The sequence below is a fragment of the Thunnus thynnus genome, chromosome 16 (assembly GCF_963924715.1).
Source record: "Thunnus thynnus chromosome 16, fThuThy2.1, whole genome shotgun sequence".
In the NCBI taxonomy this organism is placed as follows: domain Eukaryota; kingdom Metazoa; phylum Chordata; class Actinopteri; order Scombriformes; family Scombridae; genus Thunnus; species Thunnus thynnus.
In genome coordinates, this window is record NC_089532.1 from 21,934,697 (window position 1) to 21,956,195 (window position 21,499).

General features: G+C 38.7%; 2 protein-coding genes across 6 annotated transcripts in view; both read left to right on the forward strand.

Moving 5' to 3' along the window:
- The first annotated feature begins 5 nt into the window (after nt 1-5).
- Nucleotides 6-3,848, forward strand: LOC137200428 (protein tyrosine phosphatase type IVA 2-like). Its single transcript, XM_067615238.1, has 5 exons — nt 6-680; nt 785-877; nt 976-1,106; nt 1,782-1,856; nt 2,023-3,848. Exons 1-5 carry the CDS (start codon nt 585-587, stop codon nt 2,132-2,134), a joined length of 507 nt encoding a protein of 168 aa, XP_067471339.1. The 5' UTR covers nt 6-584; the 3' UTR covers nt 2,135-3,848.
- Nucleotides 3,849-5,891: 2,043 nt separating this feature from the next.
- Nucleotides 5,892-21,499, forward strand: part of LOC137200483 (apoptosis-stimulating of p53 protein 1-like) — a 50,004-nt gene continuing 34,396 nt past the window's right edge. For 4 of the 5 annotated variants that reach the window (XM_067615361.1, XM_067615362.1, XM_067615364.1 and 1 more), the window contains exons 1-2: nt 16,723-17,024; nt 20,061-20,208. In XM_067615361.1, the coding sequence (XP_067471462.1) occupies nt 16,908-17,024; nt 20,061-20,208 (265 nt within the window). In that variant the 5' untranslated portion in view covers nt 16,723-16,907. Of the gene's footprint in view, nt 6,294-16,722; nt 17,025-20,060; nt 20,209-21,499 lie in introns of those variants that run through there. The other variant, XM_067615363.1, reaches the window with a different exon arrangement.

A 21,499-nucleotide genomic window follows, 5' to 3' on the forward strand; every position in this document is an offset into this window, starting at 1 on the left:
TTTATCCCAGGAGTCTCTGCTTCCTCTCTGCTCTTCCCCTTTCCTGCTTCTCCTTTCTTCTTCTACTCTGACTTGCACAAGTCTTCTCTGAATGGGCTAACAGATTTGAAAGAAAAGAAGTACAGATATTTTTTTTCTGTCTTCATTTTTTTTCCTTCTTCAGGACTTTGGGTGTATTCTTTCCAGTCTCCTTGACCCCCAATCTGCTACGTTTTCGTTGTTTTTTAACCAAGCCAATTTTAGTTTTTTCTTAATTGCCAAGAAAAGATTTTTTCCCCCCAGTTTCTTCCCCAAGGAATTTGTTTTGTCTTTTTTTAGTCAGACTACTTTTGTGTCACCAGAGTAATATACTTTTACATTCTTTGCCCATATATGATACTGATGCATTAGTTAGTAGTTTTCAATTTTATAACCTAACATATTTATCTTTTCGTGAAAACATTTTTTTGCTTTTTTTTAGTTCAAACAATCAAAGAACCTTTACTTTGACATATTTGAAGATCTTGTCTGTTACTCCATTCTTTGAAGCACAGTACCTTCGCTGATCCTTCTTTCTTTCTTAACAAACTCTTGTGGGTCTAAAAATGAACCGACCAGCTCCAGTGGAGATCTCTTATGACTGTCTGAGATTCCTCATCACGCACAACCCTACCAATGCACAACTGGGAAGGTTCATAGAGGTAGCACAATTTTTAATGATTCATTTCCTACGTGTATTTTCTTTCACCTACAGAGGAAGCAAAAGCAGCATGTTGTGTGAAAATGTTTGTGTTTTGATGTGTAGGATCTGAAGGCATTTGGTGTTAACACCCTGGTGAGAGTGTGTGCTGCTACGTATGACAAGACACCAGTGGAACAAGAAGGCATACAAGTCCTGGTGAGTGACAGAGAAAACTGCAATCTGTGAATCATGACTCACACCGCTACGACTTGGCCTTAGATGACATCTCAGTCATTAAAAGATTTTCTTTCCAGGATTGGCCGTTCGACGATGGCTCCGCACCCCCAGATCAGGTGGTTGACGATTGGCTGAACCTGCTGCAGACAAAGTTTAGAGACGAGCCCGGCTGCTGTGTGGCTGTGCACTGTGTTGCTGGATTAGGACGGTTAGTACGCAGTAGACACAGGATTCACCGTATTACGCTGAATGTGGATGTGCTGCCAAGTTAAATTAACAGCCACCAAAGTCAACTTTTGTTTTAAAGTTATTCTTTTCAGATGCTGTGATATATGCTGTTGTTTAAGCCTGGAGGGTTTATACCTGTGCTACTAGATTTTCAAAATGGTGCAATACCAGTGGGGCTGCAGCTAACGATTATTTTCATTATTGATTAATCTGTTGATTGTTTTCTTGATTAACTGGTTAGTTGTTTGGTCTATGAAATGGTTAAAAATGTCCATCACAGTTTCCCAAAGCCCAAGATGCAACCTAAAATGTCTTTGTTTGTCCCGACCAACCCAAATATATTCAGTTTACTATCATAGAGGACTAAAGAAACCAGAAGATAATCACATGTAAGAAGCCGGAACCAGAGAATTATTTTGTTCTTTAAAAAATTACTTAAAACCATCAGTCAATTACTGAAATAGTTGGCGATTCATTTTCTGTCCATCTACTGATCGTTACAGCTCTAAATACCAGATACTGTCATTCCACTTTGAACGCCAGTAACATGATTCTCTGTTAAATTTAGCGTTAACTTGATAAAGAGGAAAGCCGAGCCAGAAGGCAGCAGCACCCGTGTGCACGTACTAAAATGTGTGCTTCACTGTGTGTCCAGAGCTCCTGTGTTGGTGGCCCTGGCTCTGATTGAGTGTGGGATGGAGTATGAAGATGCTGTTCACTTCATAAGACTGTGAGTACTAAACTCTCTTCTCCCTTTTACTCTATCATAGTTCCAACTGCACAGTGTTTCCCACGTGACACGTTCAGTCCAATCCCTCAATCGCTCACGCATATTTAATTCTCTTTGCAAACCGTTGTTTCTTGTTCTGAACATCATGTCTCTTTCATGTTGTCAGGAAGCGGCGCGGAGCGTTCAACTCCAAGCAGCTGCTTTACCTGGAAAACTACAAACCGAAGCTGTGTTTGCGCTCCAAAGATGCAAACGGACAGAGCTGCTCCATACAGTAGGAATCAACAAGCACCCTCACATCTTCACCGCAACTTCATAGGAGACTTTTCATCTTTTGATTTTTAAATGAAACGCTGATGTGCAGGTAAATAATTTTGATCAAATGAAAGCTCATAAAATCTATTTAAAGCACTTAATGTTATTCTAGAAATTGGACACCGTAACACATTTCTGAAAATCTGAAATCACAGCTTGTGAGTAGGTTTCACTGTGGATTGATCTGTAACATGGTGGTGTTAATTTCTGATTCTGCATCCAAAACGATCCTAAACAAGTGTCGGTGTTAGAGGGTTTTCTTCAGCTCCGTGTTCTATAACCTCACATTGTCTTTTCATTGATATGTAGCAAAAATACACACACACACACACACGTTAAAGGGAAACCCCCACAGTCAGACCAAATTAATTTAATGTCACAATCACTGTGAAATCAAGCTTGTTTAGCTGTAAAAGTTAAAACTATTTATTCCAAAGGTTATTTTCTCAATTTACTGTCACAGGTGCAACTGCAAAAACATGTCAGCAGCTTTGTTCTGCAGTTTTGACATTGGGATCGGACATAATAAAATCTATGTTTAGGGTAGATTTCAAATTCTTTTGTTTTGCCAACAGTTGATCATTCCTGTGATGTTAAACCGGTCTGCAGCTTGATATTTGTTGTTAGCTACAACACTAGAAATGCTGAACACATAGTTGGTGGTTTCTCCTCACTGACCAAATCAATGTCCTGCAGCCAGAGTGTGGTGCAGATTATAAACAACTCAGACAATATTTTAAAAAATGTATTTTAAGAAATTAAAAAAAAAAACAAATGTACTCAGTTTGATGCAAATGTGAAATATGCTTTATACCACAGTCTACCTACCTGCTGTTTGTTCCTAGCCAGAGTCAAAGGTACACAGTCTTGCTTCTCTAGAACAAACTCGTGTTGGCTGTAAATGTTTCACACTGTCCTTCCTTCATAATGTCACAAAGGCAAGAAGGCCAACATGTTTAAGATCAGTTGGTGAATGTATTCATGAAGGAACACTTGAATATTTTTGCTAGATTGTCCTATTAGCTGTTAAGGGTTAAGAATCACAAACAAACTAATCAGTATGTCTTTAGTTTATTGGTCCCGATGCTTCCATAGACTCTATTTCAGACTACATAATGTTGAGCTATAATCAACATATTGTGTTTGAGCGGTAGCATACACTAATGTATGTGATATCAGTCTTTCTGCTGAAGAAGCCGTGTGGTAATCTGCACTGTAAGAGTCCAGATTGTGCTGCTGAACGATGGTCGGCTCAATGCAAACACATGAGCGCGCTATTAAAGATGGTAAAAATATAAACATGTAAATCATTTTGATGACCAAGTCGTCCTGACTGAAATGTAAAATAACTAATGGGGCAATATACCAAATATTATCCGTGTTCCTATTACAGCAGCATCAATGGATCAGGACTGTGGAGCCAACATACCACAGTTCTGTTCAATCTCTGGCTCTGTACGTACTAGCTAGCTGTCTGGTCAGCCGCCGTGTTTGTAAGATGCTGTTGGTCTTTGTGATGTTGTTATTTTTCTGTATTATTTCCCCCTCCTGTATCCTTTATCTATTTGTTGTTCTTATTTATTTATTGATTCCACTGTGTTTCTTTGTGAGATGTCTGTCTGCTGGGGAGAAAAGTTATTAGTGTCTTCTTGAAAATTAAAGTGTTTAGTACTGTAACTTTTTTTTGTGTATCTGTCCATTTTGTGAGTTGTCACACTTCATTTGAACTCGGTGATAATAATGAAAAGCCTGGACCTTTATATATCTACTACATTGTAAATAATAGTAAATCCATCTTAACAAACTTCCATCCTGCTTCTACAGCAGTTCCAGATCTCAGTGATAATGTTTCAGTAATGTTGCAGCTAACCAACGTGAAGCTGAGCCTGACCTGCCCTCGGTAAACTCTGCGTGTGTGTGTGTGTATGTGTGTGACAGAGAGAGATAGATAGGTTGCCTCTGGCTGTGGTGATGCTGTGTGAATGTGCGTGTGGCCGTCGAGGTGGAATAACAGCATCACATGGAGCCAATGGATGATTCAAGGTTGATTGGTTTTATTGACTGACCTGACTAACATACACACACACACACACACACACACACACACGCACAGGAACTAAACCTTGAACAAAAGAGCCATAGTAGATGAATACATACATTAAACGTCCATGAACTGGGTTAGACACTCAATTCTGAAACATGTTACTAACAGAACTTCACATGAAGTCTTAGCGTGTGTTTTCAAGGCAGTATTTGAACAGTTTGCAGGGAATTCAAAAGTAGGAAGTACACCTCATTTGTGAGCCTTTTTAAAAATAACAGGGTTCTTGGAGTCCTTGCAGTTTTATATAGCCAACTGAGACTAACAAAACCTCTAATACAGCTTTTTTGTGTATATAATCTAAAAGAACAACTGAGCAGGTGTAAATACACAGTAATAAAGTGATAAATGAAAATTGGCAACAGAAACTTCTTGTAACTGGTCGTGGCAAACAGTCACCTACATGTCTGCCAAAAATACCAGCCTGTACAGTTTGATGACAGCAGTGACTGTAATGCCAGACTTAAAATGAAGGTAAAACAGCTTTGCACTGACCACCAGCATTTATACAGAGATTAAAATAAAGTATTCACACCTCGAAACTACTGTTTACCCAGCAGTCAGTGCTGAGAGGTCAAGTTCAAAATCTGCAGTGTTGGCTGCTCCAGTGGACAGCAGAGGGCGTTGATGTCCTGCCAGACATCATTATCTAGTCATCTAGTCACTCACCCTGAAGTTCACATTATAAAAAGAAACACTTTCACACTCCTGCAACTATTTCCTAAGGACTGAATCTATTTCTGTTCACCAGGCTGAACATATCACAACATGAACTCTGACATGAGACCTGTTAGAAGGACATTACGCAGATTTTACTAGTGAATGTCGTATAATTTTACAGTATGTAAAATGTGACTTTAAAATGAGATAAGGACACACACACACACACACACACACACACACACACGTAGAGGCCTTCAGCGTCCTTGGCAGCCAGAGGACAGCTCTGTGATAATCTGCTGAATTTATGACAGCTGAACATCTCTAAGCTCACTCTAAACTACACGACCAAGTGTGTGTGTGTTTATGTGTGTGTGTGTGTGTGTGTGTGTGTGTGTGTGTGTGTGTGTGTGTGTGTGTGTGTGTGTGTGTGTTCAATGCCCTATATGTAGTCAAAAACACTACTATCTTTTTTTTCCATTTTTTAATTACAGAATATGAGCAAAGAAAACAGGAACTTGGTTTAGAAAAGCATGGGAGTGTTGGAAACACTGAATTAAACAAACACACAGCTGCACAAACACACTACATGTAGTATATTGTATGTGTCTGAAATATTGGCAATACAACGTTTATTACAGTTGAAATAAAATCACCTTTAATCATTATTCCAGTGAAATAAAACTGTTGCCGCTGACACAGCCGATAGAGGGCGCTCTTACTGAAAATGACGTGGATTAACATCTCTGGAAAATAGTATTGATTTTTATTATCGGTGATTGTTCCACCACCTATGTCTGCTACATTTTGTACTGAACCAGCAGGCTATTTATCGTGAGGAGGAGGAGAAGGAGGAGGAGGAGGAGGGGGAAGAGGAGGAGACCGGGGGCAGATGGGAGGGATGATCGGGACGGTGACCCAGTTCACCCGAGGACCGCCTGCTGATGATGATCAAAGGATGAACCCATTGAAATTTTTAAAATGACATTATAACATCTGTTTGCAGGTTTTTTTTCAAAAAAATATTTGGGTCTGAAACAGCTCACAATAGCTGAAAGACAAAGTGTGTGTGTGTGTGTGAGAAAGAGAGAGAGAGAGAGAGGGAGAGAGAGAGAGAGGAAGGAAGAGGGAGGGACTGAGAGGAAAGTGAGGAGCAGGAGTTTTAGGCTTTCTAAACATCTGGATATCTGGCTGGACCCGCAGAGAGAGAGAGACGAAGAGTTTGGATGTATGGAGATTGAGCTGAACGCAGAGGAAAATATCGATAAAACACATTAAAGGAGGAGAGAAGAAGAGGAGGAGAAAGTTATTTTCCTAACGGGACAGGAGGACCACTGGACTGACCAGCAGGAATGTTGCCGGTGAGTTTTCATTCATCAAATGTATCAAACAGGATGTGAGTTGTGAAAATGAAACATTGCAACATAAACTAAGATGGATATAACTTCAAAAATAAACTCGTTAGGGCTTTTTCCAACGAGCCAAAAACAGGACATGTGAGTGTAAATCAGTTAATGGTGAAGCTAACGGAAAACGACGATGTTACCTCATGAAATTTAAAAACGTTTCAAATAATATGAACCGGTTTTCATACATTTTATGAGCTGCAATTAAAAGAACTTTATAGGCTAGCTTGTGTATTTTCACAGCTGAAACGGTGTCGGACGAGAGAGCAAGTCGAGGGAAATTTTACAGAAGAAATGTTTGTTATTTAGCAAAAGATAACACGACAAAGAACATTGAAGCTGTCAAGAATGTTTTATGAGGAATAAACGTTTCAACGCTATGAAAAACCAGGTTTCGAGTCATGTCAAGTAAAGGAAATAAAACTAGAAGTTGTGCGTTCAGATTTCAAAATGATAATTTAGTCAAAGAGGCTGAAGTGTTGGAATTTGTGTTTTGGACGTTTCATGTATAATCCTTCACTACTGTCACTAGGCAGTGATATGAAGCCATAGTTGTAACATGAATACAGCAAATGTAATAGTGTGTGTTGTTTTGAAGCATTTCAACAAACGATGACCCTCCAACCCTGTCTATGAATCATATCAAGCTTTTCATCATTCTGGCTGCTCAATGATTATCTAAAAATCTGTTGCAATTAGAAACATCAGTGCCAAATTAGTTAAATTAGGGCTGGGCAATATATTGATATTATATCAACATCGCGATATGAGGCTAGATATGGTCTTAGATTTTAGATATCGTGATATGGCATAAGTGTTGTCTTTACCTGGTTTTAAAGGCTGTATTACAATAAAGTGATGTAATTTTGTGAATTTACCAGACTGTTCTAGCTGTTCTATTATTTGCATTTATCCACTTAATCATTATATCCACATTACTGATGATTATTTATTAAAAAACTCACTGTGTAAATATTTTGGGAAAGACATGATATCGAGGTATTTGGTCAAAAATATCATGATATTTGATTTTGTCCATATCGCCCAGCCCTAAGTTAAATGTTTTAAACTGACATTGATAGTAATTAGACATCCTTTGAAGTCTGGAAAATGTTAATCAGTATTAATTTATTTGAAAGGTTTTGATCAGAAGTTCTAGTTTCTATTGGCTGGCATGACACTAATGTTAGCTCTGTGTCTGTGTGTATATATGTGTGTGTGTGTGTGTGTGTGTGTGTGTGTGTGTGTGTGTGTGTGTGTGTGTGTGTGTGTAGTGCATTTGCTCACACATAACACACACATAACTGGTTGAAACATTTGTTTGAACTTGGAAAGATGTAGTTGTTGCACATCATTGTATGTTATGATTGTTGTGCTCATTGGTAATGCAGCGTTTCTGTTGTGCCTGAATACAGAATCATACATTTGAAATGTGTCTCATGTTCTATGTTTTGTACAAGGAGAAAACAGTCGATGTATCTCAGGGGGATGTCAGGAAAACACACACAGTCTAAAGTTTGCAGTTATTAGAGAAAAGTCTGAAAACTTACTGTAAGTTTGTGTTTTGGAAAATACTCTAAAGTTCATAACCTTGACCACAAATGCAGTCTCTTGCAAACACTGAAATCAGTGAACCATTAGTATTCCCATTTCCATCCTGTCCTTCCTCTTTCAAGCTCTCTCTGTCTTTATCTCTCTCTTTCTCTCTCTCTCTCTCACACACACACATGCACGCACACACACATACACACACACATACAAACAAACACACACTGAAAACACCTCTTTGTGGTAGGGTTGGGCTGCTGTCAGCTCTGTACAATACACTGAAGATATAGAGATGTGTTTACTGCAGGGAGAGAAACAGAAACAGAGAACGCCTCGACTTTGACCTTTGACCCCACTTTGAATGTCCTTCCTTTTTCTTTTTTTAAACTACAGAGAGAGTTTTAGCTAACTTCCAGTTCTGACTTCCTTGGTGAATGTATTTGTCCAAAGCTGCCATCAACAAGTCTTGAAATATTAAATGAAATATTTAGCTTTGTTCTCACTTCTCCAAAATTTCCAGGATTGATGCAGCAAATTCTAATTAGAGCATGATATCATCTGGCAACGTCAATGAAACGTCAAGTAGCCAACACATATTTTCCTGAGTACAGAGCTGGCATCAACGCCGTCACCACCTTCATTTCCCACAAACACAGAAATGTTCCTAATAATTTATTAGTATTGATTAACTATGGCATTTGGTGGGCAGATATTTTGCAGCAAGTCTACGCACATGAACAGTTCACACACAGCGGGAGATACAGTAAACTGGTTTCACAAGTGTAAGGACTGTTTCTTTCTCAATGAGCTGGAAGCTCGTGTTTCAGCGGTCACATGCAGCTCCTATAGAGACGGTACTGACTGATTTGTGTGTGTGTGTGTGTGTGTGTGTGTGTTTGGGTGTGGGCTGGAGTGTCTGGAACGCAAATCACCTTCAGCTGTCACTGTGTTGCACTGTGCTGGGTTTCTCCCTCCCTCTCTCTCTCTCTCTCTCTCTCTCTCTTACACACACAAGCTTCAAACTAAATAAAAACTTTTAGCTTATGATTAAAAATCTATTCTTTTTCTCTCCTCACGTTATATTTATTTAGACTTAAGTATATATTTAGTCATATTTTTTCAAATAACGGTATTTTAGAAGCTCATTCACCTCAGAACATGACTTCCACTGTTCATTCATTCCTCCAAATAAACGTGTCAGCCCAGGTCCTGAGGTGTAAATGTAATGTAATATAGACTCATAAATATAATCAGTCTGTCTTCAATGAGTGCTACTACATATCTGACTCCATATTTAAGCTTGTAAAGCTCTCCAGTTTAGGTGTAACTTGAAGCTGCCTCACTGAGAGGACAGTGTGGCGGAGCTATTTTCTCCTCAGCGTGTAATACTTTCCTAATTGTGGCTGATGTACTGACTAAAAAAGGTTGTCTTCGCATGTGGCGTTTAAATGGCAGCGGTTTCTTCAACACCCACATTATTCCTTTATTTCTCCTGAGATTCATTAGCGAGCAGACCAGTCTGAAATGTCACAGAAATTAAATTTAAATGATGTGGGCGTACCACCAGATGATCTTAAATCATCTGGCTGAAGATTTCAATTAAACCTTAAGGCCAATAAGAGTACAGGTGTAGACTAAGATTGCGTAGGAGAAAATGCAATAAAGCAACAAAACACATATGAAGTGTTCGGACAACGGACTGGAAAAGAAGCCACTGGGCAGACAAAACAACATTCTGACAGATGACACAGGCTGAAAACCTTTACACTCCCAAGGGGGACGCCTCTCCTTGAATGTTTGATAGAGCAGAATACACCTGCAGATCCCAAAAGAGTCCATCATCATTTAAAATGATGTACACCAAAGCTACAGCAGCCTAACCTGCATCCAATCATATCTGTTACATCTGTTACACCATCCCAGCCTCTGATATAAAATCTGGTTACACAACACACACACCCCACTACATACTGTTAATATGATCCAGAAATTCAATAACATTTTAGCATGTAGACATACACTCACAGAGCACTTTTAGCACTATTAGGAACACCTGTGCAATCTAATAAAATCCAATACAACAGCTCTGCCATAAATCTACTTTTACGAAGCTTATACATTTTCAGTATTTGTTGACATTGTCAGAAAGCTGATAACTCTACTTTATGTTCATTATAGAGGTCGTAGTGGGTGGTGGTGGTGTACCGGAGTGCATTGTATTGAAAAGTGTTCCTAATATTTTGCCCTCCCCCCCCATGTATGTTAATGAAGTGGACAAAATATTAGGAACACTTTGAGTTTTGCCTGACTGGCCGCAGCTCAGGCAGAATCAATAAAACTAATTCTACAAATTCAAAGACTAAACAATTAGAGCTGCTTCGGAGCATTTTGTATACATTTGTCCTTTCAGTGGGCAGCTGGTGACAGCTGATGAGCAGGATGGTCATGCCATAGCTATAGCAACGCGCTCACAAACACACACCGTGCCTTACTCTATAAAAAAGAAAATGTGTTCAAAATAATGGGCGATCAATTGGAAAATGTTGCGTGCATGCAGGCATGTGTGCATGTGTGTGTGTGTGTGTAAGTAAATAAGTAAGTAAAGTTTATTTAGTATAGCATCTTTCACAGAGCAAGGTCACAAGCAAGAGTAAAATTGTTAAAAATAAGACCATAAAAACAGTAAAAAACAACAAAACATAAGCAACAAAAGACCTTAAAACACACAAAATTACAAACACTAGACAGCACAAAGTGAGACAAAGGCCTGTTTGAATAAAGTGAGTGACTTTTTAAAGGTGTCAACAGAGACCGCAGAACATACGTCTGTAGGAAGAGCGTTCCACAGTGTTGGAGCCACAATTTCAAAGGCACGATCACCTTTTGTTTTCAGTCGAGAACAAGGAACAACCAGTAAGCCCTGTTCAGAAGACCTCAGTGACCTGCTGGTGACATAAGGATGGACGTGACGTATGCAGGGCTCTATATGTGACAACAAGAACCTTAAAATGAATCCTAAACTTGATGGGAAGCCAATGTAAAGAAGATAAGATGGGTGTGATGTGAGTCGTTCTGCTGGACGTGTGTATGTATGTGTGTGTGTGTGCGTGTGTGTGTGTGTGTGTGTGTGTGTGTGTGTGTGTGTGTGTGTGTGGGGCTGTATTGCCTCTAGTGGGTGGAAGTACTGTGCCTTTTGAAGAACTTGGAAGAACATTTTGTTTATAAAAATTCCAGTTCCTGTGGACACACACACACTCTAAAAAGCCAGAAGAACATCTTAATTCCCTTTTGAGTGCCTTGTCAGTCAAAGAAAGTGTGTCATCCACAAAAACACAAATTCTTTTGAAATAATAATCATAAATTATTGTTCTAAAGTTTGTCTAATGACAATTATCTCAACAGCCCCTTTTTTATTCTAGATGATGCTCAAAACTCTTCATAATGACTGTCTTCTGTCCTTCTCACTTCTGATGTGCTTTAAGTAATTATAGTTATACTCCAGGCGGCAGCTGCAAAGGATTGTGGGACATAAATATCAGTTAGAGCCATGCGACAACTAAACTGTGTCTCATGATTTATTAGTGTGTGTGTGTGTTTGAGCAGGAGCGACAAAGAGGTCAAGAGTGAAGGGAAGAGGAAAGGAGAGGTAAAACAGAAAAAAAGAGAGATGAAGCATTGTTTCCTACTGTTGGTGTGATGAGGAATATTTGTGATACAGACAGCCATCAATAATAATTATAACAATAATATTTGTATAGCACCTTTCATACAAAATGCAGCTCAAACTGCTTTACAATAAAAAGACAAAAAGCAAAAGACACATTAAGAACATTAAACAGGAAACATGCGCAGATTAAAAGGAGGCAAACAAGACAAACAGTGCTTTGTGTTGAAAAAAGAGGACAAGAATAGCTTAAGAAAGAAACAGAGCTAAAATTCGTAAGTAAAGCACATAATCAACCAATGAAACAGAATAAAAATGCCTTAAAATGGAATAAAATGTCTTAAAGATGATGAGATCTGGTGCACAAGAAATGGTGCGAAAGGGTTCTATAGAAATGCTAGATTAAAGAGATATGTTTTTAGGTGTTTAAAGGTTTCAACCGAGCCTGCCTCTCCAATGTCTTTAGGTAAGATGTTCCATAATGTGGGAGCATAATTGAAGAAAGCTGCATCTCCATTTTTCTTTTGGGTAGGGTTATGGGTATCTAGCAAGCCTGCAGTAGAGGATCTAAAGGCTCGTGAAGGAACATAAAGCAACAGGGAGTCTGTGATGTAGGTCGGCTCTAACCCATTGAGTGCTTTATAAACAAGTAGAAGGCCTTTAAAATTGATTCTGGAGGACACAGGGAGCCAGTGTAGTCCAGCCAAGACTGGAGTGATGTGTTCTCTCTGTGTTAGCAGTCTAGCAGCGGAGTTCTGAATAAGCTGTAATCTTTCAATGGACTTTTCAGGAAGACCCGTAAAAAGTACCTTGCAGTAGTCCAACCTACTTGAGGTAAAAGCATGAATACTTTTCAGCATCTTGCTGAGTTAGGTCGAACTTCGGCAATATTTCTGAGATGAAAGAATGCTGTTTTGGTCACTTAAAGCTCAAATTGGAGTCTAAAATGACTCCTAGGCTTGTTACCTCTTGTTTTATCAAGGGAGTCAGGTTGCCAAGTCTTTTGAAGAGCTCATCCCTTTTTGCTTTGGGGTCAATTAGTAAGATTTCTGTCCTCATTTAATTTTAAAAAGTTATTACTTGTCCATTTATTGATTGCAGACAGACAGGCAGTCAGAGAGTTTAAAGCATCTGGATCTCTTGGTTTAACACATATGTACAATTGTGTATCATCAGCATAGCTGTGGAAGCTAACATCTCTAATGACATCAGCTAGCGAAAACATATATAGTGAGAATAGCAAAGGCCCAAGGCAGCTGCCTTGCGCAATGCCAGAAGTTATATGTAAGTCATATTTCTCTGTCACATGCTCTCCAAGACTAATGAAAAATTTCCTTCCTGTAATGTATGTCCGGAACCAGTTTAAAACACATTCTGAAAGGCCAACCCAGCTCTCAGTGTGATTTATGAGGATTTCATGGTCAGTAGTATCAAATGCTGCACTTAAATCAAGAAAAACCAGAACAGATACCTTATTAGCTTCAGTGCTAAGTCTCAGATCACTAGCTATCAGTTTCTGTGCTATGATTAGCTCTGAAACCTGACTGAAATTTCTCCAGGAGATTGTTCTCATTTAGAAAGTTATTTATTTGGTTGAAAACCACTTTTTCAAGTATCATGCTTAGAAAGGAGAGGTTTGATATGGGTCTGTAATTGCTTAGAACGCCACAATCTAAGTTCAAGGTTTCTTCAGTAGATGTTTCAAAACAGCAGTTTTGAAGTTATCAGGAAAAAACTCCCAATTCAAGGGATGTATTAATGATATTTATGACTGTGCTTGAAATACTATTGAAGACCTTCTTAATGAGTGCAGAAGGAACAACAAGGTCAAGGCAACAAGTGGAAGATTTGCTCGTAGCTACAGTCCTGCAAAGTTCTGAGTTTGGGATGCTAGAGAATTCTCTCATTGTTGTCGACAGAGATCAGCAGGAGCTATAACAGTTTCAGCTCTGATGGTTGTGATTGTATTGTTAAAAATGTTGCAAATTCCTCACATTTAGGGGAATACACTAGGGTAAGAAGGTCAGAGGCAGGGGCAGGGTTTCACAATCTATTGATAGTGGAAAACAGTATTCTAGGATTGTTATTCTCTGCGATGATTTTAGAAAAATAAGCCCTTCTCGCAGTGTGTACAGCGTTATTATAGGTAACCAAGTTTTCTCTGTAAATACTACAGTGGACCTCAAGTTGAGTTTTTCTCCGTCTCCTTTCTGCTGCTCTACAAGATCTCTTCAGCTCACAGATAGTGCTGTCTGTCCATGTTGATGTTTTTTCCCATGACTTTCTTTTGTCGTTGAGTGGTGCTATCTTATTTAGGGCATTTTTCATTTTTTGGTTTAAGGCAGCAACCATTTTGTTAAGCAAGCAGTTCACACTACATGGATCAAAAGAGCTTACAAGCACAGCAAACTCACTTTCTACAGCAGCCTCTAAGAACCGCTTCTGCTCCGTGTACTCTTTTGTCGTTATAGCTACAGACAAGACACTGTTAAAAAACACACAGTAGTAATCAGAGACACTGAAACATTGCCAATGGTTAACCCTTTTGACACTACCAGATCAAGGATATTGCCCTGCTGATGAGTGGGTTCAGTTATATGTTGAGTAAGTTCTAAGCTTTCAAGTAGATTCATGAATTCCATAGCCTTGAAGTCAGCACTGTTATTAATGTGATTGTCATATTTGGTGATAATAAGAGCAGATATCTCAGAGAAATAGTAATATGTGCCTGTATATTGTAATAATGAGTACAACTGGTTCAGCTTGAAGCACAAGGGCAAGATATTCAAAGGATGGAAGGAACTTAAATTGTTGATCTTTGAACTGCAAAGAAAAATGAACTTTTCTGAGTAGAAGTGGCAATTCCACACCCTCCTTATTCCTGTCTCACTAACTGATAGAAGCTGTAATCTGGCAGACATGTCTCAATAAGTGTTATTCGTGTCCAGCCAGGTTCCAGTTAGGTGCATAAATTCAATACTGTGATTAACTATAAGATAATTAATTAAAATGATTTGTTTGCAAGAGATCTAACACTGAACAGAGCTAAGTTTATGGTAGTTGCTGTGTCTAAATCAGATGGTGGCTAATAAGGAATTGATATCAAGTTTGAAAGAGTTGCAGTACCAGTTGAAGGCACTGTGTTTAGTCTTTTGCTGGTCACAACAGGAATGGGAAGCGGTATATATATAGTACACATTAATGTAATAACAACAGACAGTAACTCAGAGTAACAATATAACATGTCTTGTGGTGCACGTGTATTCTTTCTTTCTCTGCGCTGTCTACTGATTTTCTGTCCATTCCAATAGATGCAATAGAGGGCTCTATGTGTGTATTTTGAGCACATGCACCAAACATGTGACCTTGTTTGTGTGACAGAGAGAGAGAGAGACAGCTCTTCTGCCAATGTACCTTCTGTGTCTTCTCACTGTGTGTGTGTGTGTGTGTGTGTGTTTCATTGTGTGTAACAGTGCAGTCATGCTGCAGTATATCAGTGTGGCCTCTCTAATCTCTCCCCTCCAGTATAATCAACACTGCTTCTGGACAGCTTCACTCCACACCACAGTCCATCCAACCCAGATATATTTTTAGTTAGAAGATATTAATTCTGATATCTGTGCCAGTATTTATTATCTAAAGATGTAGTTCATGTTTTAATGATTATTTTTAGGTACAAGAGTGTCATTGTTGTTTAGCTGTCATATTAGTCATTCGGAAGGTTTTTTCTTGTTCCTTTAATTGTCTGTGAAAGTTATACTATTCATTATACTTGAAGTACACAACGATGCAACAAAAGCAGGGTAAAGATAATTAGAAGTTCTGATTAATGTCTCTCACACTCTCCTCATCACACAAAATTAACTTAATGGCAATTAAATTCAAATAAAAGGCTCATTAAGCTTTAGTTTGAAAGCATCACTGCAAACAAAGTTAAACAAATTACCATAATGTGTCTTAGTATTGTGCCATGCTGACTTTGTAAGTGAAGGTGTCACTCTTGACCCTAAGTGACCTGGTCGGCTCCAGCTCTGCTGGACTTGAAGCTAAAAAAAAAGTTTTGGCATCGGGACGTCTGGGACACTTTTATGACTTCACAATTCAGTTGTCACATGCTGGAACTAATGAAGCCTCTATGAACTTTAGACGACTGTACATTGTACATTATTCAGTAAACTGTAAAAGTTGACATTTGGTGTCAGGCATGTTTTAGGAACATTTTCACATTAGATCAGACTCATCTATTTGTTGTCTTCGCAGCAACAAATAAATATGTGTAAAACCAACCAAAAACATGTAAACCAACAATCCCAATGCTGGGTACATATGTATGAATGAAATGTAGGGCAACGTATACATTTGAGCATGTACACAGTGTACAACAGAACAGAAACAGAAAAACACAATTTGTAGAATTTTAAAAAGAACAATAGTGAGTTGAAGATATTTAATGTCAGAAACTAGACATGCCAAGATACACTATATGCAAGATATCTAGTGAGTACAAGACCATTTCTGAAAATATAATAAAATATTTGAAAAGACTGAATAAGGTATTAGACACGCAGTGTAGCTCCAACACAATATAACAATGTGTGATGATAAGATAAACTGTTACGTGATAATATTCATAAACTTTTCACGGTATCTTGACTGAGGCTGCCAATATCAACTATGACTACTGGATCACAATTTAAACATTTTCACAGCCAAAAATTCTGTATGTCATAGAATCTGTAAAACTCTCTACTTGTACTTGCAACAGTCTAATATCGGACTACTGACTACACCTATTCAGTGGCAAAGAAGCTGTTGGGGATGCATGAGGCCTGTAAATAAAGAATTACCCTGAAGCTGATGAGTGAAATCCTGCCACCACACTTAAACGATTTTTGCGGTCACACATTTGACTTAATCCTCCTCGCAATAAAAATAGAAGCACCTCCATCACACCAGAGGTGGATGACGGTGGCTGGACCGTATCGGATTTGTAATAAAAGTCAAATATCAGCTCAATATCACCGTCTACTCCCACTAACAAGCATGAAAAGAGCCCGGATTCTCTTTATTTTCTACCATCATCCTCACCTTCTCTCCCTCTCCTATACTGAAAGCCGACTCCCTCTCCTCCCTCCCTCCCTCTCTGACACACACTCTTAAATTTGTATTTCCTGCCCTGGTGCACACACACACACTCTGACATTCACACATTTCAAACACACTCTCAGCTACAAAGACAGCACTTTCTCTGTCTCACATCAGCAATTATCTATCTATACTCTTTCTGCCAATCACACACATGCACCCGCACACACGCACACACACGGCTGTGTGTGTTTTTGGTCGATGGTTTTCCAATGAAACGTTTCTTTGGGCTGGTGTTGGAGCGACTGGTGTTTCTGTCTAAGAACCTGAAACTGAGTAAATGCAGGAAACCGAAGAGGAAGCTCAACACCGGGAAGACTGGACCACCGGTGAGTGAGAGACAAAGAGAGAAAATGAGATAAAGAGGATAATATTTTTATTGATATTTTCTTTACAGTGATTTAATTGGACTGTATATGAAGTCAAACTTCATGAGAAGTGTGTTTACTTAAGTTGAATGTTACTGTGTAGGATTTCATCAAAAACACCATTAGTTAGGAAAGAACACATACTTTGGAGTTGTAGTTTGGTGTTGTGGTTCCAGTTAAGAGGATGTGCACCAACTGCTGTGCCTCCCAGCTGCCCCCAAAATAATCGAGCTGTGTTGAAATGCTCCAGAGTGACTAATAAAATGAGCTTTTATATGTTTTCTGCAACAGACAGACAAACTGTGAAGACGACTGTTTGTCACTCTGGCCCACTCACAGTCTCACTCTTTCTCTGTCTGCCTCTGACTATCTCTTTCTCCTCATGATGCCTAAAATAGCCAGAGTCACTCCATTCAGCAGCAGAGGCATTTTAGGAACAACTCAATCTGCCTCTGTGTGTATGTGTGTTAGATTTTGTGTGTCTTGTTTGCTGATAATCAGAAAGAAGTTGCCCTTCAACAATCAGAACTAGCGTATACTTTCACATCACATATTGTACAAGTCCGTCCTTTTTAAGGTTTTTCCAGCGCTATCTGTGATTCACAGTTTTATGTTACTTATTGTTGTGACATAGCTGAAAAATCTGGCTTCTGGTAATGATGGAATGCAGAGTAGACACCAAACTGTAGTATTATTTCACAGCAATATTAGGTTTGGTGCTTTAGAAAATGTAGCCTGTTTTGACCTATTTAGTCTGGTCTATCTTTAGTGGGTTTTCAAGTAATTTAAGCTATCCTTTAGTGGCTGCACTGGAGGTGTAAACAGCAGATTGGGTTTCTAAAGACACGGTTAATTATTTTTGACAGGAAACTAATTTTACAAAGACTTAATCTGATTGATGTTGTGGTAAGATACAGTGATGTTGGCCTCTTTGTCAGCTTGTCAGTATCAGGCAATCAAAGCTTGAGGAAGAAGGAATTGGCTTTTAACTCCTTTAATGTTTGCTGACAAGTACTAAAAGTGATTTTTAGACATCAGTATCTTCAAAAAGCATCACATTTACAGAATAACAGACACACAATGGTATTGCAGTGAAATGAAATATACTGAGGGGCTTGCATTTTTGTTTTTTGCCAGTGATATAGTTCTGCAGATGTCACTGAGCTGTGATGTCCAGTGCCAGAAATCTACCAAATAATCTGTCAAAAACCTTCTGGGTTTGTATGCTTTTCACAGAGTAACAGTCAGAGTGTAAAACCACAGCAGGTGTAGTATTTTAGGATTGTCAGGTTGTGTTTTTATTCCATGTTCATGGCAATCCAGTAGCCCATTTAGGTTTTCTGAAAAGTCCAGAGTTTAATGCAGGATACGCAGTCAATAACACATTTGCCAAACGACAGTATGTGTGCTTCATTTAGAGCAAATGTTTTGGATTGTGTTTTATAATGGAATTATTGAGTATTTTGTCTATGTTTGCTTCAAATAAAAAAAACACTCTGAATGATTTGATTATATAAAATGCTCTGCCATCATCTGCCAACATTTTACTGTAGCAAACGATGTTTTATACCATGTGAAACAGAAACATTAGAGCCCTTGTGAGGCCACGATTAGCCTACTTGAAATGATTTGTGGACTTGTAAAACCCCTACTGTGTTTGCAGGGTTTGTGTGTGTGTGTGTTTGTGTGTGTGTGTCTAATCCAAGCTTTGGAGAATGTGTCCCTGCTCAGTCTGTCTGCATGCAACCAGAGATTACTTCACATGATCTGGGACAGGTGTATAGAATACTGTGGATTAGTGTTATGGTATATAGTTTGACCGTGTATGTGTGTGTTTCGGAAGTGTGGAGAGTGGACAATGTAATGGCTGTGTGTGTGTGTCTGCGTTTGTGTGGGAGAAAAAGAGAACGCAACACTGAGATTAAAAGTGTATCTGCATGTGTGTGTTTGTGCCTCAGTGTGTCTGTGAGTTCCTATCCCAGATTACCCTAAATTTATCTTTCAACTGCCGACTGGCTATCTGACATGACATCACCAGTGACATTGCCAGTGACATCACTGCTGACTACACAGGATGTCCTTTTCTGATTGCTATTTTAATCTTTTGCTTGCAGAATTTAGAGGATTTGATAACAAACTGATTTCATTGGGGATCAACGCTGCTGGGCTGATACCTTAAAATTATATATTGTGTTTTCAGACATGTTAAAGATAAACTTACAATAAACCAAAATTTTAAAGGTTAATAGCAATAATATTAGAAGAAGTATAGTATGCTAAACTGTATCATACTGTATTGAACTATCATTGTCATATCTCCATTGCTGAAAAATTAATTTGATTTTATAAAATTTGGATTTGTCCTGGGACTAGAGGGAATTCCATGTGTGTCCCTGTGTGCACAAGTAGTTATTTACAGGTAATTATTGCTGTGATCAATGTGTTGTTTGGTCGGACAGATGTCTGTATCTTGTTTCAAGCTGCTATTATCAGTAGCTTCTTATCACGTGATGTTAACATGCTTTCTATAATGATTGTCTTGAAAGCTTTAAGACTTAATTAGGTTAAGTTCACGTCTGCAGCTTCACTAGGAAATCAGGTCTCTCTGTGTAGTTAACCAGGCCAAGATAGCTTAAACCTGCTACATTTGAATAAACTTCCTGACGCATTGGAGACACTGCATTCACAATGTGTGTAAATGTCATTGTTTTTTTTGTGTTTTGACAATTTTATCTGAATGTGATCATTCACTGATCAATCAAAATGTTTCTTATTGCCAAGATAGGAAGGGGGTCTGTGTAGTTAGTGGTTATTGACAATGGGTTGATAAATTGTTGGATAACTTAATTAGTTAATCAGTCTTTGAAACTGTGTGATCTGATTCCAGTCGGCAAACTGTGGGAAACATTTACGTGTTTTAGTTTGTTTGGCAATATTCCTAAAATGGTACGATTACATACTTCATGACATTTAACCTGTTTGTTTCTATGGTTACAGGTGATCCTGACAGTTTACCTCAATGACACCCAACAGATGCTGACTGAGGTCCCAGTTACCCCAGCAACCAGAGTGGTTGACGTGGTGGAATACTGTAAAGAGGCCGGCGAGGGGGAGTGTCACCTCGCTGAAGTGTGGAAAGGGCATGGTGAGTCCATCAGTGGTCCATCCATCATATATCAGATTAGTAAAAGAACATTTTACACTAATTTAAAACAATTAAAACAAGGTAGGAATCATAAAAGCCAAGACAAGACGAGAATAATAAAGGACAGCAAAAAAGTGTTAATGTATACTGATGATACGATACAAAACTTAAATCCATTGGTTTTACAACAGCGTCCACCTTGTTTCACTCATAGGTACCTGAGCAATGGAGTAAGTGGAACAAATGGATTACCATTATTCAATTATAATTATTCAATTCATTATTCAATTCATCATACAGTCCCTGCAATCAGGTGATAATATATTTAAGCAGCCTATGTCAATGATCATTTTATTATTTTCAGTAACTGACAAAAACAAGTAATAAAAAAATCACATTTGACTGTTTACAAAGGTGAGAAACCTGCCAATTAGCTTAACTGCAATCATTGACTGAAAATAGAACATAGGAAAAGATAAGCATATGTTGAATGAATCTGCTTGGTTCCTGCCACTGACGCCAGCCAAACTTTAAATTAGCTAAAAGTAGGATTGTTCTGTTGCCGAAATGCTGAACTTATTTGCAAGTCAATGTTAGCTAATTTTACCAGCCCATCCACCAAAGGTTAGCTTGCTGATTGGAGAGGATTTAGCTGTGGAGATGGGACGTTCGTGAAGGAGCCGAATCACAGTAACGTTATCATTAACAGGGCTGCCAACTCTAATGCATTGACTGTGAGACTCATGCAAGTGACATTTTTTAGATGCTCTCACGCCATATGACCATTTTCTCACGCAGTGAAAAACAAATTTATAACTGATAATGTCGCGGCGTGAGAAGAGGACACTGACAGTGCATGGACAGACAAGACAGAGCAGCACAGGGCAACAGCAACACTGTGCAGTACCAAGTTATTCAGCAAGAAATATACACAAATGTATTATATTGTAATTTATTCCCATATATGCTGCTCAGAGTAATCTCAGTCACCGGCTCTTCTGGCAGTAACAGCATCTCTCCCTCCCCTCTTGTGCTGTGTGCACATAAGCAGAATTGAGAGGGAGTTATGGGGACGTTCTGTGTCTCTGTTGCCCTGAAACTTTCTCGTGATTCCCAATAATAGGTTTTTAGGTTAGTATGCTCATGCAAAATCATGAATGTAAGTACCTCAATGCCGAAATCTAGTAATAACAAATTTTTTGTTAACATTATACAAGGTTGCCAACACACTATAATCTCTCTCAAATCTCACGCCAAATAAGAGATCCTGCTGAAATCAGTGCAACTCTGA

Excerpts from the sequence above, each read along its gene's own strand:
- LOC137200428 (XM_067615238.1), top strand. The coding sequence starts at position 585 with ATGAACCGACCAGCTCCAGTGGAGATCTCTTATGACTGTCTGAGATTC. Across the intron at positions 878-975 it reads AAGAAGGCATACAAGTCCTG|GATTGGCCGTTCGACGATGG; the intron begins GTGAGTGACAGA and ends TTTTCTTTCCAG. Across the intron at positions 1,857-2,022 it reads GCTGTTCACTTCATAAGACT|GAAGCGGCGCGGAGCGTTCA; the intron begins GTGAGTACTAAA and ends TCATGTTGTCAG.